General features: G+C 42.3%; 1 protein-coding gene across 3 annotated transcripts in view; it reads right to left on the bottom strand.

Annotated features, from left to right (window-relative positions):
* Nucleotides 1-7,304: 7,304 nt before the first annotated feature.
* The window catches only part of VWA3B (von Willebrand factor A domain containing 3B), a 143,521-nt gene continuing 125,995 nt past the window's right edge, over nt 7,305-24,830 (bottom strand). The window contains exons 23-29 of one of the 3 annotated variants that reach the window (XR_014000089.1): nt 17,565-17,676; nt 14,144-14,268; nt 12,972-13,109; nt 10,604-10,704; nt 8,226-8,405; nt 7,799-8,030; nt 7,305-7,369 (exon numbers count right to left, since the gene is read on the bottom strand). Coding sequence is in view for 2 of the 3 variants with exons in the window: in XM_081155767.1 (XP_081011893.1) it covers nt 8,006-8,405; nt 10,604-10,704; nt 12,972-13,109; nt 14,144-14,268; nt 17,565-17,676 (876 nt within the window). In the remaining variant the exon portion in view is untranslated. Of the gene's footprint in view, nt 8,406-10,603; nt 10,705-12,971; nt 13,110-14,143; nt 14,269-17,564; nt 17,677-24,830 lie in introns of all 3 variants that reach the window. The other 2 variants (XM_081155768.1, XM_081155767.1) reach the window with 2 other exon arrangements.

The following is a 24,830-nucleotide window of genomic DNA, read 5'->3' as shown; positions in this document are numbered from 1 at the left end:
GCCCTGTCAGGTGCAAGGCTGCCTAAATCAAGGCTCATCCATTCCACAAATATGTGTTGAGAACCTACTATGTGTCTGGCTCACCTCGTCAAATTGACAAAGACTTCCTACTCTGTGTGAACGGGGCTCAAGATCATGTAAGACACAGCCATGTGTTCCCTGGAACAAAGGTTGATGAGTTTCTGCAGGACTGCTTTGGGAACACCTGAGGTGAGGGGGTGGTGGGGGTTGGTGCTAAGGCACAACATAGTCGTTGGTGTCTTGAGGGAGATTCATAGCATTTTGATGCCAAAGGGTGCTTGGTGCAGGCTTCCACCAGCCATGCAATGTTGGGATGACAGAGGGGGATTTGGGAATTCCAGTGGCACGTGGAAAGGAAACAGTTGTGGAGAGTACAACGAGATGCTAACTTGTCAGTGGAGGACAGTTTGCTGCTGGGTGGGAACTCATGGGCAGAGGGCAAGTACCTGGGAAAGTCCCATGTGGGGAGGCAGGTGAAAGCAGCTCAGTGCTCACATTGAGCATGTGCTTGCTACTGCTCCTAGTGGCTGCTGGCTGCTCCAAGTGGTGGTCTCTTCCTCACAGGTTCGAGGATGGAGGTTTTTTACTTAGTTTAATTGTGGTTCAAAAACGTACTCTGTATGATATCAGTTCTTTTAAATTTTGAGACTTATTTTATGAGCAAGCATAGGCTGTGTCGGTAAAAGTATCAAATAGTCTGGAAAAGACTGTTTTCCAGGACTTGGAGTACACAGTGGTGGAGATAATATGTCTTGTTTGTTTTTTTATCTTGCTTTGTTTTGTCTATTTAGATGCTGAGCAAAAAAAGTTAAAATCCACACCTATGTAAAATGTAGACACCTTGAAACCCGGTAGATGCATTTACTCCTCTACCAGTTGCCTTTTCTGCCATAGTTGCCATATGTATTATATCTATGTGTGCATCAAGGAAATTAAGAAAAAATGGATCAAAAATATTTCCTAGGTACTTAACATCTCAGATGCTGTTCATTCCATCCTTAAATCTGATTTTCTATAATGTATCATTATTTCCCTTCAGCTGAGAATTTCTTTTAGCATTTCTTACAGTGCAAGTCTTCTGATGATAACTTCTCTTCGTTTACTTTTATCTGCACCTGTGTTTTGCTTTCATTTTTGGAGAATATTTTTACTTGGTATAGAATTTTGGGTTGACAGGTTTTAATTTCTTTTGACATTATAACGATGTTCCACTGCCTTCCACTTTCCATAGTTTCTGGTGAGAAGTAGTGATTTCTAATTATTGTTTCTCTTTATGTGATGTATCTTTTTTTTTTTTTTTTTTTTTATGGAAGCTCTCAAGATTTTCTATTTATGCTTGGTTTTCAACATTGTAATTATGATGATTTTCTTCTTATTTGTTCTGTTTGGAATTCACTGAACTTCTTGAATCTTTAAATTTATCTTTCAAGAAATTTAGGATTTTTTCAGCAATTGTTTCTCTAGATATTTTATTCCGTCTTCTCTCTTCTCTCATTTTAAAACTCCAGTTACAAACTGTATTAGACTTTTTGGTATTGCTCCACACTTCCCAGAAGTCTTGTTCATTTTTGAAAAACAATCTTTTTTTCAGACTGGACAATTTCTGTTAATCTTAGAACCATTGCTTCTTTCCTCTATTTTGCTTGTAAGCCCATTTAGTGGTTCTTTTAAACTTAAGACAATGTGATTTTTAGTTCTAGAATTTCCATTTTTTTACAGCTTGTTTCTCCTATGAAGCTTCTCATCTTTTCATTCATTATAAGCATATTTTCTTTTACTTTCATGGACATAGTTATGCCAGCTGCTTTAAAGCCCTTGTCTGATAATCCAACATTAGGTCATATCAAGGTTAGCTTGTTTGTTGCCATTTATCTTGAAGCTGGGTCAAAGTTTCATGTTGAATAACTTCAAGTTGTATCCCAGACTTTTGCAATGCAAATTAGGTTGTAGAGACTCTGCATTCTGTAACATCCCTTTGAAGCCTTGATATTTTTATTTTAGCAAACATTAACTTAGTGAAACTTGAACAGAAATCTCTGCCTCTTGGGTGACAGCTCAAATTTCTGAGTAACTATTTTAGCCTTGGACTATGATCCTGTAACCTGCCTGTGCATGTGTGGTTAAGGTCTCAGCCAGGGATTTGGGCAGTTTATATACACAAAATTTTTGACTCCCTGTCTCGGGCTCTCTCCTTGTTGGGAATCTATAGTTCCAGAAACTATAGTTTCTCCAAGCTCTGTTTTCTGGTTTTTCAAACCAGAAAGACCACACCCTTTCATTCATTAAATCTCTGTATGTGGTACTAACTACATCCTGCCACAGGCTTTCCTCGACACATCAGCATCTGCCTTTGGTCACTCTCCAGAATCTCTGGGTAGTTACTTATATTTTGTCCAGAACTTATAATTATCTGACAGAGGGTTTTGTGTTAAGAGTTTACTCAGATATACTGGAAATCCTCTCACCTTCATTTTTTAAGATGAGTTCTACTGAATATACAATTGTTACAGGTTTTGTTATTTTTTTCTTTCAGTGTTTTACCATTTCAGTATCTTCTGATATCCATAGTTTTGTTGAGAATTCACTTAACACCATGTCATGTTTCCCAGAATGTAGCATATTGTTCTTCTCTGGCTGCTTTCAAGATTTCCTTGTTATTGTCATCTTTTAGCAGTTTGACTGTAATGTGCCTTGGAGTGGTTTTCTTTGTCATTTATCACGCTTAGGATTACTTAGACTTCTTGGATCTGTTAATGTTTTCTACCAAATTTTGGAAGTTTTCGGTCATTGTCTCAAAAAATGTTCTAATTTTTTTTCTCTGTCCCCTCCTCGTCCAAGGACTCCAATTTCACACATTTTGAAATGCTTAAAATCATCCCATATGTCTCTGAGGTTCTGTTTACTTTTCTTCAATCCTTTTTATTTCTGTTCTTTGAGTTGGGCAATTTTTATTAATTTATCTTCAATTTCAGAGATTCTTCTGCTCTCTCCTCCTGCTGTATATATATTCTGTTGTACATTTCAGTTGTAGAATTTTTCTTTTGCATTTTTAATACCTTCATTTTTCTATTCAGATTCCCTATCCATTTCTTCACTGATACTATCTTTTTCTTCAATTCTTTATATATATTTTTAATAGTTATTGTGAAGACTGTTAAATACATCTGGACTCAAAGTTTCTATTGACTATCTTTTTATCCATTAGAATAGAACACATTTTCCTGTTTCTTTGCATGTCTAACTAAGTTTTTTCATTCAAAACTGGAAAATGGGACACTTTACGTTCTAGTGATGTATTCTATCATGTTCAAGGGTTTTTGTTTGTTTTTTCTGCTTGATTTTTTAAAAAAAATTCTAGTAGGAAGTTAACTTGCCTATACTCAAACTGCAAACGTTTTTCTCTTGTATGAAGCAGTTCACATCTCCATTCTGTTCCTGCGGCTTCTCACTGCTGGCACCCTGGGTATTTCCCCTATGCCCATGTAATGGTGGTCAGTCAAGGGCTTGTGAAGATTTTGGAGCTCACTCTCTCAGTGATTTCCTTCCTTAAATGCTCAACTGCTTGGCCAGCCTCAGACTCTGTCCCTTGACACTGTGACCCCATAGGACCAGATTACTGCTCCCCAGGCTGTACGATTTGCAAATACATTTCAGTTCACAAGCAGCAAACACACATACTCAGCTCCATGCAGCTAAGTCTCTTAGGAGATTCCTCTCTGTTTTCTCTGTACTTTTTTATTTTAAACAGGATGTCCTGGGTTTTCCCATAGACGCGAGCAATTTAGTGATCATCCAGAAATTAGAACATAATTTATACTCTGATTTTATGGCTCTCTTACTGTGGCTTCTTGCTGACAGGATTTCTTCTTTAAATTGTCACTTCTCTTCCAGCTTTGAACTCCTACCTCTGGCACTTCCGGCTGCATTTTTCTGTTTTCTGGGCCATGAAAGGTGGGAAGAGCCCTCGGGCCAGAGTGTTGCAACCCTTCAATTCTTACTCCTTCCAGTTGCAGTTTTTACAGAATAAACTCTCCACATTCTATATGCTTTTGAACATCTTATTGCATTTTTAAGTACTCATTGATTTAAAACATATTTTACCCAGGTCTTAAAATTGTTATTTGTGAGAGGATGTGCATTACGGCTTCACATGGCAACATTCCTGGGTGTTCCCTATGTGTAGTTTTAATTTGCATTTCCCTTAGGATGAGTGAGATTAAACATCATTTCATATTTTAAGTCTATTGTTATATTTTATGAATAGTTCATGACTTTTGCCTATTTTTCCTACCAGGTTTTTGGTCATTTCCCCCCTGAATTTTTAAGAGTTCTGTATATTTTAGGGACATCAACCCTTTATGCCACCTTTATGTTAAATTTTCATATGTATTTGGGTCTGTTTCTGGACCCTATTCCATTTCGTTGGTCTATTTGCCTTTTTTTGTGTTAGCACCACAGTCTTAGGCAGTGAGATACTATAACATTTTGTATGTCAGCTTATTTTATAAGTCACTTTTCATGGCTTTTCTTTTTCAGCATTTCCTAGTTACTTTCACGTTTATTTTTTTCATATGAACTTTACTATCAACTTTTCAAACCTCATAAAGTACTTGCTAGTTTTATTGGGGTGGTGTTGCATTTATAAATGAACTCAGGGAGACAGGACATTGAGCCATCCTATCTAAAAATAAGGAATATTTAAGTCTATTTTTGTGTCTTTCAGGAATGTTTTACATTTTCATATTATTTTTGCACATCTTTTGTTAAGTTTATTCTATGCTCCTCATTTTTCATGGATTCCATATTTGTGAATTCACCTATTCACTAAAATTCATTTGTAACTCCACAATCAATACTCAAGATATTTTGCAGATATGCATATGCTCAGAGTGTTGAAAATTTCACTCGCCTTTCTGCCTCCTTTCAGCTTAGTATAAAAGACTGACCTTTTCCTTAGTGGCATGCTCAGTGCCATGCTTTCCATGCTTCTGTGCTTCCTGTTGATTTCCCTGTTTAACTGGCCCCCATGTACTGTGTTGAAGTGCCGTCTAGTGTCCTGTGTGTAAGAGGTTGTGAGGTGCCACAAAGAAATGATATGTTAGATAAGCTTCATTCAGACATGAGTCACAGCGCTGTTGGCCATGAGTTCTCTGTGAATGAATCAACAATATATATCAAATAAGGTGTCTTTAAACAGAAACACACATAAAAGGTTACATATTGATCAATTGGTGGAACAGATGTGACCAGAGACTGAAGAATCTAACCCTGTTCTTCTCCTAAGGACAGTGATTCAATATTTGCTAAATTGTTAGAGGGGACTTCATAGAACAAAACTGCCACGAATAATGAGAACCCCACTATATTTTCTTTGTTGCCATTATAGATGAGGTTTTTTCCTATCATTATTTGTGTGCATGAAAGCTGTTGATTTCTGTATATTAAATTTCTATCCTGTCACCTCCTGAGTTATTTTATTTGAAAGAGCATCAATTTCCCTGATTAATTTCTCTTGCCTTCTTGTGTTGGCCATATGCGGAAATGCTCTAAGTTGATGATGGAGTGTCATTGATCCATTGACTCCTGGAGTTGAAAAGGAACTTAGAGTCAATGTTGGCAACTCTGTCCACTTGATGCATGGGTCTTTTTTACGTCTCTCTAGTGGTGATCCAGTCTCTTCTTGAACATCTGTTCCTTTTTTTCTGATAAGAACATATCTCTTGCCCGGCAGGTGTGGCTCAGTGGTTGAGCACCGACCCATGAACCAGGAGGTCATGGTTTGATTCCCAGTCAGGGCACATGCCCAGGTTGCAGGCTCCACCCCCAGTACGGGGCATGCAGGAGGCAGCCGATCAATGATTGTCTCTCATCATTGATGCTTCTATCTCTCTATCCCTCTCCTTTCCTCTCTGAAATCAATAAAAATGTATATATTTTTAAAAAGTGTCTCTCTCTTTAAGGGAGTAACCCTGTACCCATTCCACATAGTTCTGTATGGCTGTCAGTTACTTCATCCTGATGCCCCATCCCGGCTTATGATCCATGCCAATCATATAGGGTGGTCATAAAACCTGGATACATAACTATTATTACTATTATTTTACAGATTGAACCCCTTTTATTATTTCTGGCATATGCTAAAGATGCACATTTATTCAGTGACAATCAAACAGGAGTTACCTGAGGCAATGCACACAGATGTACATCCCACAGCCTAGAAGCTCTCACCTTGTATGTTTCTTGGAGATCTTTGCCTGTGCCCAACACTTTGGAAACAGTTGTTAAATACATTTGATCAGGTTCTAATTTGTTTCAGGTGGGGGAGGAGGATTCAATTTCTATTATTCCATATTGGCTGGAAATGCAAATACACTTGTTACTGCAATTTTTCCCAGCACATCGACTGGGCATTATCAACGAAGGACAGTACATTGAACATATCACTTAATGTCTCTCAGCATACAATGCTTTGTAATGTAATACCAACAAACTATTTTCAGGTATATTCATCCCATAGTTCTTCATCCCTGCAGTCCTGTCAATACCAAGAAAGGTAGGATAGACAGAAGGTGCTTACCTTTCAGAAGTCAGAGATCTCCTCGGAGCCTGACACAAGCATTCAGTTGCTTGTTGAATGACTGCATGAATGTACACAGGCCCACATGGATGCATGCAGGGACATATGGATGCACACAGGCAGCATGAGTGAGTTACAGTGACTGGATGAATGGCTTCTTTCCTGCCCCACCCGTTCTCCACTGTGCAGGCCTAAGCCAATCCCCAGAGCCTTCCTACCTGGGAGAAACTCTGGGCTCTGGGTGGCAGCACGCCTCCCACAGCTCCCTGCCTTGTTTTGGACCATTTCCTTACTCAATTCCTTTCTCACTGCATTCCTACTTTTGGCCTGATGCTGAGCCTGATGCCCCTTTTTCTCACACATTTTTGGAAGTGGATTCCTCTTTTCATTTCTTTGCCATAATCTTGGCAATTCCTTAGCTTTCTGGAATGTGAGCATCACTTTTAATTAGGTTGTGAATTTTTAGAGTATTGGAATGCAGCCCTAGCTTTTGCAAAAAGCATCCAACATTTTTCTTATTATCTATGTCCTATTATTATCTAGTCCCAAAGCTATTATTGACTAGAAGTGACTTGAATAAGCTTTTTAATTTTTGAAATTAATAAAGCTAATTTTACTAAGAAATTAATGGATAGAGGTGAATACTTTTATATGTTATTGCTAAGATGTGTTCAAAGAAAGCAGTAACACACAATCCAATAGTTTTGAAATGTCTCCAATGTAAGAGTTTTTATTCTGGTTCCACGCTCAATTAGAGGTACCTACAACAGACTATAGACAAAGACAATTAGGGAGAGCTCAAGAAAAACCTCCAGAAAACAATAAAATAGGAATGCTCAGTCTTGCAGCTCTCATACAAGTTATTAGGCCTTAATTCCAGTCCTAATATTAAATGATAAAATGCCTAATTCATATGAGATAATCAGTTTAAAACAAGACTTCAGGCTTGGATTATAACTAACTTTCAAAAAATTTGAAAATCCTATGACAGTAATCTATCAGATTAAACTTCTAGGTGTGGAGAGTCTACCAGAATTTGAGTATAGTTTTGTGAGGACAGTGGAAAGAATAGGATAAAAACATGGAAAAGCCAAAACCAATAAGCTCAAACAGGTAGGCGATGCAGGTGGCGGGTGTCAGGGAAGTCTACCTCTGTAATAAATAGGGATGGCAGGGGTGGAGTGAAGGAGGTGGCCTTACCTCAGCAGAGGGGCTAGGTCCACAGTGTCAAGGGGTTGAGGTCTGGCAGCCCTGGAGGAATGCTGGCTCTCTCAAACATAGCTGCTACTAGACTGCTTTAAGGTTTCTGGGCGATCCTCAGCCCTTTGCTGCTGTGGGTGTCTCTAAGAGTGCAGAGTGGGGCTGCTCAGGTGGAGGTGTGGCAGCGTTGTCGAGGCTGGCTGACTCCTAAACCCCGGGCTGGGGACCTTCTCTGGGGAAGTGGATGTCAGTATTACTTAAGGTATTAGAGTTTTTGCTGTACTGAGACCTAAACTGGCCCAGGAACTGGGGAGTGATATCACATGCACTACTCTTGGGAGAGATTTCAGGGTGTTCTGGAGATAAATAATGTTGTCCCCCTCCCACCTTGGGCTTGGGGCGTCTCCTGGGGTAGAACTGTTGGGACCTGTTGCCACGGGAAGGGTCGTCTGAATCCGAGGACACCACCTCCTGCAGAGGCAGCCTCTTGGCAGGCTTCTTTTTCTTTCTTCTGGGGTTCTCCTGTCTTAGCTCCCGTAGATCGGCAGTGCCAGCTTCTCTGATTGGCCATGTTAGTAAAGCTGAGTTCTTCATGTTCACATCAGCCCTAGAGAGATGGAATCAGGTTACCCTGGTCTTGACAGCTGCTGTGTCTACATAGAGATCCAAGCCAAGAGACAAGTGTGGGCGAGGATGTGGAGAAAAGGGAACCCATGTGTACTGCTGGTGGGAATGTAAATTGGTGCAGCCACTATGAAAAGCAGTATGGAAGATCCTCAAAAATTAAAAATGGAACTGCCTTATGACCCAGCAATTCCACTTCTGGGTATTTATCCAAAGAAAATGAAATCACTATCTTGAAGAAATATCTGCACTCTTACATTCATTGCTGCCTTATTCACAGTAGCCAAGACATGGGAACAACCTAAATGTCCTCCATTGATGAATGGATAGGTAAAGAAAATGTGATATATATATCACATATAAATAGCAAAATATTATTTAGCAGTAAATAAGAGAAGGAACCATTATTTGCAACCACTTGAATGGAACTTGAGGGTATTTTTTAAGTGGAATATGTCAGAAAAAGACAAATACTGCATGATCATTCTCATTCTCATATGTGAAGCCTAAAATAAACCAAACTCATAGAAACAGAGTACAAAGGTGGTGCTAGGGGCTGGGGATGCAGGTGGGGGAAACGGAGAGATGTTGGTCAAAGGGTACCACAAAAACACAAAGAAAATATACTGGACAATTTATCCAGAAATGCCCTCTTTCAAAGAAGGTGTCTAGGCAACAAATACCTTGACCTCATTTCAGCCACGCCTTCCAGGCACACCATTTTGGGAACTTGCCTTTTTCAGAGCCTTCAGGCTAAGTTAAGGACACCAGCTGCCTGGTGTTTGTTGAACCATATTTTATTCCCATAATCAGTATCTGCCACCTTGATCACCCAGCCTTCATTCTGAATAACTTTGATGATAGCCACTTCAGATCCTTTTTAAAGTTGTCAAGAAAAAATTAATAGAGTGGGAAAAGATTTTTAATTATTTCTTTTTTTTTTTTTTTTTTTTAAATTGATTTCAGAGAGAGGAAGGGAGAGGGAGAGACAAATAGAAACATCAGTGATGAAAGTCATTGATCAGCTGCCTCCTGCACACCCCCACCAGGGATGGAGCCCAAAACCCAGGCATGTGCCCTGACTGGGAATCAAACCTCAATCTCCTAGATCATAGGTCGATGCTCAATTACTGAGCAACACCAGCTGGTTAGATTTTTAGTTATTTCTAAATAGAAAATTACTACTAAATAGAAAATTTCATAGATCAAATCTCTCTCCAAAGGACTAAGATTTACCACATGTGATACTTTTCAAAGACTGGCTCAAAGACTCTGGAGGTAATTTCCAAGAAGGATTAAAAAATTGGCTTGATTATTTCATACCCATTAGGATACTATTATTAAAAAGAAAATGAACAAAACAGAAAAATAACAAGTGTTGGCAAAGGTGTGGAGAAACTGGAACCCTTGTGCATTGTTGATGGGAATGTAAAATGGTGCAGCTGCTATGGAAAACAGTATGGCAGTCCCTCAAAATATTCAAAATAGAACTAGCACATGACTCAGCAATTCCACTTCTGGTTATGAATCCACAAGAATGAAAGCAGGGACTCAAACAGATACCTGTACACCCATGTTCATAGCAGCATTATTCACAACAGCCAAAGATGAAAGCAACCCAAGTGTTCAGTGACAGATAAATGGATAAACAAAATATAGTAAACACATACAATGGAATATTGTTCAGCCTGAAAAAGGAAAGAAAGTCTAGCATTTGCTATAACATGGATGAACCATGAGGGCATTATGCTAAGTGAAATAAACCAGTCATAAAATGACAAATACTATATGATTCCACTTATATGAAGTTCCCAGAGTAGTCAAAATCATAGAGACAGAAAGTAGGATGGTGGCTGTCAAGGGCTGCGGGGAAAGAAGGCCTTGAATCCTTACAAATAAAAAGGAATAATTCCTTCATATTCATGACAGAAGTCAGAATGCTTTTCTGAAAGGTTAGTAAAATAGTGTTGGATTTGAGGTTAGAACCAGACAGACAAATAACCAGGAGGTAAAAGGCATGACACTGAGTAAAGAACAATCATAGAGCTACATTGTAAGCAGGAAGTCCCCACCTCTGCTTTTCCCCCCAAGTACTCAGAGATCATGAATCTCAACCAGAAACTGATTAAAAGTGCAAAAATAGAAATAAAATTCAGAAAGTAAAAAGTTGGGTCCACTTACACTTTTGGATCCTCCTGAACTGGGGATGACTTTATATGAGAGCAAGAGAGAGCATACTTGTTTTGGCTGATCTTAATAAGTGCACTTCGTGGGCAAAATTCCTGCAATAATACCAAAGAGTTAACTCAGTTTAAATCAGAGATGTCCACAATTCAGATGTAATTTTACTCTAGCTCAACTCATTATAATAGCTATCCATTATCCTATTCAGAGTGATACTCAAGAGTGCAGTTTAAATACAAAGCCTCATTTGATAATTACATGCTGAAGAACAGTATCACTGAATCCTCTTTGTGATTTCTCCACATCCTGGATCATTTGCCAAGTCCATCCACTTAAGATGCAGTGGGTGCACACACATGCATACACACACACCCTCTCACATAACCACCGTCCCACCTTTATTTCGGCCTTGGCCATCTCTTTCCTGGACTTATAAACTGTCACCACCACCCCTTGACGAATGCCCAACCTTCAGCACCATGAGTCTCCCAGCATCTCCATCAGAACTGTTTTCAGTGTCCATCCCTCCCCCTCCCCCATGCCACTCAGGTCTCCAGGGATCCACTGCCCTGTGGGAAAAGCCAAGGTCCTTCCTAGACTGAGTTTCTTGCTCAGCGATCCTGTGTCAGTTGCTTCATCTTTCCCCACACTGAGGGGACATGCCCAGGATGTCTCTTCAATCACCCCTTGACTTGCTCTCTCCTCTCTTGCCCGGTAGATATCCCCACATCAGCACCACCCGGTGCCCTTCTAGAAGGCCCCTTTACTGTCATCCAAACAGCTCCAGGGAAGCCCATTTTCTCTCAGGGCTTTTCATGGGTGATGAGAAGGCACATTCCTCCCTCTGTTCTGTCAGGTTGGATTCAGTCCCTCCAGACCCACTGGCTCTGATGGTCTTCATTCTTTGCCCTTAATCCTAAAATCCACTGTGGTATATTTACCACAGATCCCTCCCTGGTGAATATACCTCATGCTACAGTCAAGAATTGACTAGGTATTTTATTCCGCATATTAGGCAGTCAGATGCAGAGGTTTAGGTTGCAGCCCATGGAACCCGACTGCCTAGTTCACACCCCTGCTCTATGGCGCCCGTGTGTGACCACCTCTCTGCTTTGGCTTCCTTATGCAAAGACGGGGACAATGATCATTCCCACTCGGTTGTTCGCTATGGACAACACACTTGTGTGCCTAGTAAAGTTAGCATCTATGATTTTATTTGCTCCTTTTTGCTTGACAATCTATTTTCCAGGCATATTAAGTAGCCCATTCAAGCAAAGTTATTTCCTTTAGAAACATCATTTACTCAGATAATTTAAAAAGCAATTGGGAGAGCCTTCTTTTCCTCAGGGCCTGTGTCATGGTACAAAGGTGACTAGGGCCACAGTTCCTGCATTTAAGGAGCTGGGAGGCTGGTGAGGAAGCCAGTGAGGGAAGAGGACAGGACAGTGTGCAGGGGACCCTGAGGGCCTCAGCAAGGAATCACAACTAGGCTGAATCTTTCAAGTGACAGGAGTGTTCATGGAAAGAAGATGGGAATGGCAGTCCAGAAGAGTTAAACCCAGGGGCTTGGAAAAGGCCACTGTTCAGGAAGTAGCGAGCCATCCATGGGCTGGAAGCCAAACTCACAGGCAGGCCAGAACTTTGGGGTCAACCAATACTTCTTTTCTTTTCTTCTTCTTTTTAAAATTTTCAATTACAGTTTACATTCAATATTATTTTGTAGTAGTTTCAGTTGTACAGCATAGTGGTCAGACAATCCTATACTTTACAAAGTGATCCCCTGATATTTCAAGTACCCACCTGACACCATACATAGGTACTACAATATTATTGACTATATTCCTTATGCTGTACTGTACATCCCCAAAGCTGCACTTTTTCTTGAGGTTGATGAAAAGTGTGTGTGTGTGTGTGTGTGTGTGTGGACATTAGGCAGGCAAATGATACCATCAAATTAGTAAACCAATAGAGATTTTTTCTAAAATTTTTAGGAAAGATCCATTGGGAGGACTGGCAGGGGAGCGTAAGGCAGGAGTTTTCTGAGCAGCAGCAGGGAAGCAAGAGAGAAGTAAGAACAGGAAAGACCCTGAAGAAGCCAAGCGAGTTCCCAGCCAGGGGTGCAGAACGGGAGCCAAGAAGGCCATTCAGCAGCGGAGCAGGGAGGCCGTGGCTTAGTGAGGGCAGATTTTGTGTCATGAGTGGGCAGAATCCAAACTGCAGGGGGGAGTAGATACAGCCAGGGAAAAAACTTCTTCAAGACACCTGGCAGTGCCTGGGAAGAGCTAGGTGTGGCCCACAAGAAAGGCAGATGAAGGAGCCACTTCCTGCTTGCGCCACAGTCCTCTCTAAATGCGGTTCTACTTACTCTCCGGTTGTTACACTTCAAAACTGTGTAGAATTTATCTTCGGCCACATCCTGATTTGGAAGTGCTATGACAATGGCAGGGACATAGAAGTCAAATCCATTTGGTACCACAATTTTGGCAAATACATAATCTCCAACCTGTAGATGACATATTTCATAGTAAACATTTTGCTATAGATCTTATAGACAATATTAATATAAGCTTGTTCTAAAATACCCCAGGATTCTAAATTTCAAATACATGTTTTTTTCTCAGGAAGAGTAAATAGTTCTAAAATTCTTTGTACTCATTGGGCCACACCTGGAATTTAGTGATCAGTCTGGAGAAGCCCCTTTGTAGCAGGACTTTTTCACCAGCGACAGCCAGCAAGATGGTGAGGGGTCTAGAAACACAAATCCTACTGGGACTGGTGGAAGGAACCTGGGGTACTCCACATGAAGATCAAGGAGAGAGGTGAACACTGTCTTCATGCATCTGAAGGGCTGCCACCACAATACAGGAAGAGAGCAGGTTTGTTAACATCGTGCTGAGCACACAGAGGGACTCCATGGGTAAAAGTTACGAGATAGCTTCCAGCAGAAACAAAATCCTGGGGAGGGACACACAGAGGCTGCTGGCATTTGTCAGATGGAAAGGATCAGTTGTCAGGAGAAAGTGCACTAACTTGCACCCTGGGTCTGGCCTGGGGAGGTGGGACCTCACAACCAGATGACATCCCGAGAATGTGCTCGGTGCCTTTCCTCCAGGCTCACACTATCCCAGAAACCACGGCACTGCGGTTCTGGGGGGTTTCTCTCTACTCTCTGGCCTGGGTGGCAAGGAAAGCATGACCTCTGCCCTTGTTTTAAATCTATTTCAATATACTCTTTTGCAGTTAAATTTTCAAGAGCACTAGCAACTATAGCAACTCTCTTCCCTGACCATCTCTGGCCTATAAAGCGACAAGTGCAGTCCTGAGCTACTTAACAGGGTGTTAACAGATCAGGTCCACGAGCAAAGAAATCTCCAGGCAAGTGGTCATAGCAACAGGGGCCATTGCTCTTCTCCTTGGAATACAAGCCCTCTGCAGGAGCCCAACCAGAGCTCAACAAAGGGTCCAGCAGGGCTTGCACCATCCTCAGAGCGCTGGGAATGGTGAAAAGGGACCTGAAACAGGTGCTAGAGCAGGTACCTGGAGCAGCGGGCAGGGCATGGCGCCCCCCACAGGCGTGATGAAGGAGGTAGGCACAACCTTGGTGTCTCCATACCTGAAGTCCACCAGTGCATGGGTGGGGCTTATGCACTTCTTTACCACCCCTGGAAGGAATCAAAGTTAAAGTACGATATGAAGACAAGTAATGTCTGTTCCCTTAGGCTGGCCCCTCCTGTTGACTGCTAATTATTACACTTTGCCTATTTACATCAGTGTGCCTCTTTGACGTCCCCACCATATAGCATTGGGCGCCGTCCAATGGGGCGGACTGATTGAAGGCGGTGAAGGCAGTGCTCTGGTCTGGGCACCCCGGAGCTGGGAGCCCAGAGAACATGCAGAAGCTCACTCATTCAGTGTCACGTGACTAGCAATCATCCTAGGGGAACGTCACTCTTAGAAACAATACCCTCTTCCTGGACACTTCCTACAGCCTGGTTTCCTTATTCATTTATTTTAGCCACACTCCCCTCTATAATGCTTAGCTATTGAAAGTCGATGAAATCATGAAAGTGAAAAGGTGATGTGAACTCCCACCACCAGCTTTTCATTAATATTAGGTCATCCTACAGCTTCCCTGAAACGTACAACCAAAAAGGGGAGGGGGGGGGAAGAACCCAGGTGTCTCCCTACCCTTTAGTTCTCCTCAAAGAGCTTACTGAAGCAGGAAAGTGCACCTGTGTTAAGGTGCACATATTTTCTCAGTTATATTTTCCCATTATAAAGGGGTTATAAATATTAAGGGGAAGCTTGGACATGACACTTCCCTGGGCATTGACAGCTGCCCCCGGACCTCCACTCCAAGACAGAAATGTGCGCATCCCCACTGGGCTCCGGCAGCATGAGTCTTGGTACCCACACCTGCTCACATCCCACCTCGGCAAAGTCCCATGCCCTGTATGCAGCAAAGACCCTGCTGATTTTCATCTTGAGTCCATGTCTTTTGTATTAAATAACCAGCCATTAAATGACAACTTTTTTTAAAAACAACACACACACATGAAAACCAGCTTCCACTGTATGTGCTGTCTTATCAAATTAGCATGTTCAATTTGGGTTTTGAATATTCTTTACATATTACACATTTCCTACATAAACTGACTTTACTCTTTTAATTAGAAAAACAAACACTACTTTTCAAAGGAATTCCTATTATGAAATAATGAAGGATCACTCCTGGTTGAAGGGAACCTTCCCACGCCACACCCTCCCCCTGGTTCAGGGTTGGGCTGCCAAGGCGGCCACATCGCCACCGCCAGGGTGAGCCTCTTCACACTCCCAACCTTTGGGACTTGAGCAGAATCTGGTCTTAAGCCAGCCACCAGTTTGCCAGTTGCCTGCCTAAACTGAGCAGCTGTGACCGAGGCTGCATGGCCCACAAGTCTGAACCATTCATTCCCTGTCTTTTACAGGAAAGTCTGCCCCACCTGCCCTAGGTGATGGGACCTAGACATTTCGGTATGTTACTACAATCTCTTTTTAGTTCCTTCGATTCTCTTCTCCTTTGTGTACAATCTCTGCAGATGTGGCCTTTGTCTACTTCCAGAAATGTGTACTTTCTTATGGCCTAACTTTAGAACCAGCCTCACCACCTGGCACCCCTCTGGCTGTGCTCTGGGACCTGCAGGACCCTGAGCGGCTTGTCGAGTCAGGGCTCAGCATCTGCACTTGCTCCTTCATCTAAGTGAGGAGTTGCCAGCATTTCTATGCCCTGATCCAAGACCAACTTCCAACTTTTGCTTCCTGACAGCGCCACTTTTCTGTCTTTACCCCCAGAGAGGGGAGATTGTGTCGCCTGGCTCTGAAGTGTCACCAAGAATCATTTCAGGGGTCTGGTCTTTGTTCTTTTGGTCTTTTCTCCTGAAGGAGGCTTGGTGATTCCAGTCATCTTCCTGGATATGAGTCGGCCCCCCACCTGGGCCAGAGGGCTCTCCTCTATTCAGGCTAGGAAACAGGGTATGTCCCCTTATTGAGACCCTCAGCAAAACTGGCCTGTGCTCAGAGGTTAGAGGACTGGAGAAATAGTCTCAGTATACAGCGTAGGTCAGTTCATTTGGTGAGAGATGCAAGAATAGGTCTTACTCTTTGCTCCAAACAGGAATTTCTCAGGCTGGAGCCTGTGGTTTTTTTTTTCTTTTTCTTTTTTCTTTTCTGTTTTTTTACCTCTGGCTGCAAGAACCTTCTGATATTCACAGCCCAGCTTCAATTCCATCTCCTGAAAAAGGAATTCGCTTTGCCCTTCTAGTAGCCTCCCCCCCTACCTGCCCCAGCGCACTAAGGGTCACCCTACATGTCCATTCACCATGCTCTTATCTTGCTTTAGTCTCAGAGGTTTCCCTCCAATTGCCTCTTTGAATTGCTGCTAAGGTGTTTTTTTAATGAGACAGAGAGAGAGAGGGAAACATCGATCAGTTGCCTCCCATGTGTACCCCGACTAGGGATCAAACCCTCAACTTGGGTATGTGCCCTGACCAGGAATCGAGCCCACCACCTTTTGGTGCACCAAGGCCACACTCCAACCAAGTAAGCCATGTGGCCAGTGCAAAACCCACATTTTTAAACAAGATCCTTACTAAACAGCCCCATGTTTACCTCTCTGAAGAGCCTCATTATTTTCTATTTTATTTCTTCAGACATGAAATGGTTTTCTGCACCTCTAGGTCTTCATTCATCTTCCTTTCACTATCCATTAAGCTCTCACTTGAACGTCACCTGGCTGAGTGCTTTAGGATCGCGTCTTCTAGGAACTCTGGCAAACCTCTCAGGTCCAGCCACACGGGCCTCTTCCTCCAAGGCACACGTGCACTCCGGCCTCATGACTTTGTACTAAGCAGAGAGTCCCCTGCTTAGAGCTCTCTTCTAAACAATCTCATGCCTGCCCCTCCTGCTTTAAGTCCTCCCTCACCTGCCACCTGCCCTGGAAGCTCTTCATGGGCCACCATATTTAGAATTGCCACTTTCACCTTGGCTTTCAGCCTCCTTTACGGCTTGATTTTTCTCCCTCTATAGCACTGTATCTGACACACTGCATATTTATGTGGTCGCCTGTCTGTTGCCCTCACTAGAATGTAATCTCCATGAAGACAAGAATTTCCATATGTTTGCTTACTTCAATAGATAGACCAGCACTTCAGGAATATTACATACATGGAACATAGTAGATGTGTAGTAAAAATTTGGTTATTAAGTGAGGCATTAAAGTAAATATATGTTCTGGCTATTCCCCCTCCCCCACAAATATGGGGAGAAACCCATCACCATTTCATTTTAGAAGTGGATTAGAAGTGGAATATCTTAGTACAGCTATGAAATTTCAATGTTCTAGGGAAAGCACAGTTTGAGAACCTCTGGTCCCTGATAGCATATTCTTTAACAAAGAAATCTTACAAAACAGCATACCTACCTGGAAAATAAAAGCCATTTGCATCACATCTTGCAATAACCCTCTGGCCTTTGAGGTGATGCAATTTTTTGGATTTGATTTTCTTTGTTGAATTTCCTTGAAATTTCGGTGGCTAAAAAGACAAAATATTAGTAATTGGTAGAAAAAGTCAACGCAGACAGTGAAAATCACAGGTATAGGTATCTTAGGACTCTGTTGGAATTGCAGGACATACATGTACTGTGCATCTTTCTGGGGAACTTCCTGTTCTTTGTTGGTGGGAACAGGCTTTCAACTGAACTGGCCTGGGAACCTTGTCCACAGAAAGTGAGACAGAATTTTCTGTCTAAACATAATCAAGTTTTGTTAAAACAAAAACACAAAACAGAAAAGTCAACCTTTTCCAGAGAATTTAAACAGGATCCCAAATCTTAAACATAATATTCAATATATCATTATACAATCCAAAATGCAACAGACAAGAAAGCAAGGCAACATGACCAGTTCTCAAGGTATAAAGCAGCTGATAGATCACAATACCGAGATGCCCCAAGTGTTGTGATAATCAGATAAAGACTTAAGTCAGCAATTATAACCATAGTCCATGATGTAAAAGCAAATACCTTTGAAATGAATGTCAATGTGTTTTCAGCAGAGAAAAAGAAACTATAAAAAGAACAAAATGAAAATTTTAGAAGTAAAAAATATAGTATTTGGAAGGGCTCAATAGTAGAATTGATATAACAGAAGAGACAAATCAACAGAAATTATTCAATCTGAAGAACACAGAGAAAAAAAAATTTTTTTTTAAATGAGCAAGGTCCCTCCTGTTCCATATAACCCTTTCAAAGCCCAGTTCAGTTATAATCTCGCCAGGAAGACTACCCCAGGCAGTCTCAGAAAAAGCAAAAGTATATTTTTACAACAAATATTATTTAGCCATTTATATATGATATGTACAGAAAAGGCAAATTCACTGATTCGTGGTTACCCAAAGCTGGGGGTGCAAACAGATTGACTACAAATGGGCACGAGGGGTCTTTTTGGGGTGACGGAAAAGTGCCACAACTGGAATGTGGTGGTTGACAGCCTAGTCAGTTTTACTAAAAATCACTGAATTGAAACAGGTGAGTTTTATAGTGTCAAAATCTTATTTCTATAAATCTGTGGGTTTGTTTTTTTTTAAAGGTAAAAACAGCCATTTATTTATGGTTTACTCTAGTAAATGCTCATGTTATTTTACATACAGTGGGCTATAGGAGCAAATGAGTACAGAAGCTTCAATAAACTAACAAAATAGAAACAGACTCATAGATAGAGAACAGCCTGACAGCTGTCAGAGGGGAGGGGTGTTGGGGGCTGGGTGAAAAAGGTGAAGGGATTAAGCAACCCCCCCCCTAAAAAACCTCATAGACACAGACAACAGCATGGTGATTACCAGAGAGAAAGGAGGGCTGGGGGGAGGTAGAAGAGGGTAAAGGGCGTAATAAATGGTGATGGAAGACCTGACTTGGGGTGGTGAACACACAATACAATATACAGATGATGTGTTATAGAATTGTACACCTGAAACCTATATCATTTTATTAACCGATAAGTTCAATAAAAAATTTAAAAAAAATAAAAAGGAAAAAAGGATAAACCAAATAGGCCTTTTTCTTCAAATTGCTAAATTGCAGAAACTGGGGATTTTCCCCTCTTAGATTTTTTTCCTTCTTTTCCTTTTCTTGACCATTAATTTATTAATTCTTGGGTTTCTGAAAGAAATTAGTCGAGGACTAGAAACAAGATGGCGGCGTAGGTAACCGCGGTCCCCGCCGCCTCCCACGACCACATCAAAATTACAACTAAAATACAGAACAACCATCACCCAGAACCTCCTGAAATCTGGCTGAACAGAAGCCCTACAACCAGGGAACTGAAGAAGCACCGAGACCAGTAGGAGGGATGAGGACATGGGCAGATCAGGGCTGAATCCCTGAGAGGCAGCCTCGGGCCTATACCCAGTGTCTTGGGGTAAAACCGGGAGGGATATCTCGGTGGGGGAGGTTTCCCGAAGGAGCGAGGGGTCCCAGTCCCACATCAGGTCCCAGGGCTGGGAAGAGATGTCCCCACAGCTTCAGGCTGTGGAAACCAGCAGGGATTGTGGCTGAGGGAGCAGAGGCTGCGGGAGTCTCAGGCAGCTCCTCTTAAAGGGCCCGCGCACAGACTCACTCAGACCCGCTCCCTCTGAGCCCCAGCACCAGGCAGCAGCTTGAAAGGAGCCTGGGACATTTGGGGAGGAACTAACTTGCCTGAAATTGTGGCGGGAGGTGGAGGGGCAGCTTTCTCCCAGACAGAAGAGCTAGCAGAAGCCACTGCTCCTTTGGCAAGCCCTCCCCCACAGAGCTGGCAGGCAGGCACCATATTTGAATCTTCATCAACTTGGCTCACACCTTTGGCCCCGCTGTGGTGATTCCCAGAGACTCCGCCCTCCCTACTTGCAAGCTCATCCAAGCCATTTCCAGTGGCTTTTCTATGCAAGTGGCCTCTCGAGCCTCATGCTTAGGATTTTTCTAAAATCTCTCAAACAAGCAGCAGGGAGCCCCATATGGCTTGATAAGGGGCCCCAGGCCTGGCACTAGTGACAGCCTGCATTGGACCATGGCTTGGCCTCTCCTGGACACCTCTAAGCCCAGCACAAGTAGCAGCCATCTACAGCTTGCTGTGTAGCTCATGCTGGGTGGCCCTGGGCAAGGCACTGGCAGAGGCTGACTTTGCACCTCCTGGGAGGCCCCAGAGACAGTGCCAGACTCAACCTGGTGGCCAGACTCAACCACGTTGGATTACAACCCTACCACATCCACAAGTGACATACTCAAGGGGTGCAGTTGGTGAACACCAAAGCTCCACTGAAGAAAATCCTGCTCCATAAGGGTGTCTCCAGTACAGCAGCTCTTTGGCTGTAGTTGCAGCTGGTCCTCACAGCTGATTGGCCTGGGGGGTCAATTCCTCCCAGTAACACCAACAGCAACCAAGGCTAAACTACAACAGGACAGTGCACACAGCACACACAGGGGAGCACTTAGAAGGCCCAGCTCAGGTGTCTAGGGAGGCTGAGCCACTGAACCCTATGGGACATCTAGTACACAAAGCCACTCTACCAATTACAGGAGACATAGTAGCTCTACCTAATACATAGAAACAAACACCTGGAAGCAGCCAAAATGTGGAGGCAAAGAAATATGCCACAAAGGGAAGAACAGAAGAAATCTCCAGAAAAGGAACTAAATGAAATAGAACCATGCAAGCTACTAGATACAGAGTTCGGAATTATGGTTATAAGGATGCTCAAGGATATTAGTAAGACAATTAAGAAAACAAGTGAGACCATGGATGACATAATAAAGTACAAACCAGAAATGAAGTCTACACGAACTGAAATAAAAAATAATTTACAGGGAATCAACAGTAGAGTAGAGGACGCTGAGAATGAAATAAGCAATTTGGAATATGAAGAAACAAAAAACACCCAACCAGAAGAGCAAAAAGGAAAAAGAATCCAGAAATATGAAGATAGTGTAAGGAGTCTCTGGGACAGCTTCAATCAGCCCAACATTTGTATTATTGCAGTTCCAGAAGGAGAAGAAAGAGAGCAAGAAATTGAAAACCTATTTGAAAAAATGACAGAAAACTTCCCCTACCTGGGGATAGAATTACAAGTCCAGGAAGCACAGAGAGAACCAAACAAGAGGAATCCAAAGAGTCCCACAGCAAGACACATCATAATTAAAACTCCAAAGGTTAAAGACAAAGAGAGAATCTTAAAAGCAGCAAGAGAAAAGCAGTTAGTTACCTACAAGGGAGCACCCATATGACTGTCAGCTGATTTCTCAACAGAAACTTTGCAGGCCAGAAGGGAGTGGCAAGAAATATTCAAAGTGATGAAAAGCAAGAACCTACAACCAAGATTACTCTACCCAGCAAAGTTATCATTTAGAACTGAAGGTCAGATAAAGAGCTCAGACAAGGAAAAGCTAAAGGAGTTTATCACCACCAGACCAGTACTACATGAAATGTTGAAGGGTCTTCTTTAAGAGAAGTTAATGAACAAAAGAATCTGACAAACTAAATAGATCCAGAGACATTGATGCATGCGACAGATGATCATATTTCAGAAGGAAGAGGGAAGGGGAGTGGAGGGTGGGAGGAGATTAACCAAAGAAGTTATATGCATATATGCATAACCCACGGACACAGACAATAACAGGGTGAAGGCCTGGGGAGGGGGTGGAGCAAGGAGGAGGGGGTCAATTGGGGGGGAAAATGGGACACCTGTAATACTTTCAACAATAAAGATAAATTAATAATAAAAAAAGAAATTAGTCCTCCTGCTCAATCTGACTGCTCAGCAACATCATTCTCCAGCTTGTGTGCAGACAATCAAGTCTCCCTCTTTCCAATGAAAGAAAGCCAATCAGGTGTTCTCACATGCATTTTGAGGTTACTTTTTTGCAATGCTATAGCTGTATCATAAAGTATTAAATGCATATTTTATGAGTTCATCTACAGAATTCCACTTAAACAAGTCTCTAATTTATAAGGCAATTGACTATAAAAATTTAAATAACTTCAGGTGGTCTCAACACATTTGTTCTTGGGCCATTATTCATTTCAGTATAGTTTGGATATAAGTGGGCTGGGTTCTTCTGCAGCATCTATCATCTGGACCTGTTTGGACATGCTTTACAGGTTCATTAAAACAAGTGGGAGCGTGGTTGATTTCCTGGGAGATGAAAACTTAGAGCCATGTCCTCAGAAGTGAAGAAATTATGAACTAAGGGGTAGGGTCTCTTGAAGGAACTGTGGGATATGATCAAATTTTGGCCTATGCAGACACAGACAAAACGTCAGATGAGCACTACCCTTTTGTTTATGATGTTCCCATTTAGCTGATTTTGCTTGGGTACCTCCATTCTCATGGAATTTCTATTGTTACTAATGCAGTCAGTACGTTAAAGAGGACAGTCAGCATCACTGGTATATGGTCAATGTTAGCTGCCTGTTTCTGGGCCTTCCCACAGAAGATTCAGAGTGACCTGTAGTCTGAAATGGCCTCAAAGGGAGGAGCCTGGGCCAGGAGGCAGGAGAAGCAGGACTGAGGGCTTCCCCATTGACTGTGTGACTTTGGGCAACCTTGTAACCTTCCTGAGCTTCAATTTCCTCACTTGCAAAATGAGGGGATAACCTAAATGATCTCTAACACCCTCTAGCTCTGCACTTTTGTCCAGGAGATTCTAGGCCTTACTAGGCCTTCCTGTACCACAAGGGCCACTGTCAGGCCTTGTGTAAACAATGACTGGGACTCAAGAATGAGTCCTTGTTTGCAGTTTTTACCATTTGAGGGAAATGTACCAGCCAGAACTATGAACATGAGCAGCACAATTTTCCGTCATCACACTCCACTGAGATGCCCACACCACTTTCCTACAGTCACATAGGATCCATGTGAAGTTTCCCAACAGACCCACATAAAGCTTCTAATTACTGATAGAATTTAGAATCTTGAGAACCTGGAACAAGACAAATTAAATCATTGTTACTTAAAAACCTTCACATAAAGGTAAACTCCCATAAAGGTTACCTTTACATAAAGCTAACTTCCATAGCTATGTGCTTCATGTCACCAGCATTGACAGCAAAGATCAAGCATCCAGGGAGGTGCTGGTGGCCACCAAGGCACCAGACAGCCCCTCTGCCTCCACACAGATAACGTTATTTCAGAAAGATATCCACATCGATCCAGAAAGGCCTTTTTCACTTTAGATTTCATCAATATAACAGGCAAGCCATTTATTAGAATCTATTTCTAGACACATTTAAAGTTCCTTTTCAAAATTCTAAATGAGTGTAATTATGTAATTTATTTACCTAGCCCCCTTTTCTCTCTAGATTCCAAATATTGATTTGGTTCTTTCAATATCCCAGCCTATAGCTGACTGATGAGATTGCTTTCTACATTGTCACGGGTACAATCTCTGTGAAGTAAGTTGCCAGAAATTGTCCGAGCTCTTTTTCTCCCCTCCAGTTGTTACTCACTTCCCAATTCATCTGATGTAGGACAACCACCCACCCTGTAAAGAAACCCCTGCATGGGCAACAAGAGTGGATGGTAGCAGTGCAGAGTGCTTCGTGTTCATTTTTACACGCTGGACATGCCACCTAATAAAACATCTTCCAAATGGTTGAAAAGTATCACCCTCCGCCCCCAGATCACTCATATTCCTGTGAGTTCCCCTGAAAGGACCATTATAGCCACTAAAGGGCTTTCTACATGTCACTCACATTTACTCAGCTCTTGTTTACAACCGTTATTACTATTGGCAACAATCCATTTCTGGTTGTTTTCACATGTGGCCTTATGGAAGGGACAATTCACTTAAACTCAGTGATTCATCCTGGCCACTATCAGTTCAGCTACACCACAGATCCAGTAGAGGAGCCATGGAGAAACAAACCTGAGGGCCAGCTTTAGTGGCAGGTTCATTCCATAGGCACAGAGCACACTGGTCTCCTCGATAGAGGGCATCAATCAGGGCAGCTAACACCATCCCTCCAGCCACACTGATAGCACCTTTCCAGAAAGATGACATCTCGCCACTTTTGAATCTTGCCCAAGACTTTAGAGACACTGTATACCCTGATCCTTTCCTGCCACATCTCACCTACTACACACATGCAAAATATATGCATGTCATTGAGTTTTAAAAAGAAATCCATGGTGTACGAGAGTCAGAGGAGATGGAGAGTGAGAACAGGAAATGCCAACACTAAATCAATAAGCCCTCATAGCTCTAGGCTTAGGTGCCTGAGAGCAGCTACTGCAGGTTTCAGTGAGGAAGTCGGATAGGCAGTGACGCTGACAGCCGGGATGCTGCCCACTGGGTAATTTGATTTTACCTCATCTCCAAAACCCAGAGAGTCCTAATTCACTTGTTTGCCGGATTCAGTTACCAGGTGATGTAGAGCAGGACCCAAAATGATGCCACCCTCCCTTTATTTCATTACTTAATTTCAAAATCACGCTCTCCAGTTTACATTGGAGGGGACAGTGAACTTACTAAATGTTTGGTGTTTTAACATTTAACATTCCACATCAAGTACAGAATGCATCTCTAGGATCTAACTAGAATTAGTCTTTGGCTCAAAATCTTGTTATAAAACCATCACTAAATAGTTTTTCCTACCCCAAATTACTGAACCGCCACCATATGGCAGCTCCAATGTGCTGCTCTGTTCACATCTTGT

Source organism: Miniopterus schreibersii, assembly GCF_964146895.1.
Source record: "Miniopterus schreibersii genome assembly, chromosome: 13".
Taxonomy (NCBI): domain Eukaryota; kingdom Metazoa; phylum Chordata; class Mammalia; order Chiroptera; family Miniopteridae; genus Miniopterus; species Miniopterus schreibersii.
Note: the sequence above shows the minus strand (reverse complement) of the source record. Positions and strands in the feature narration are given on the sequence as shown.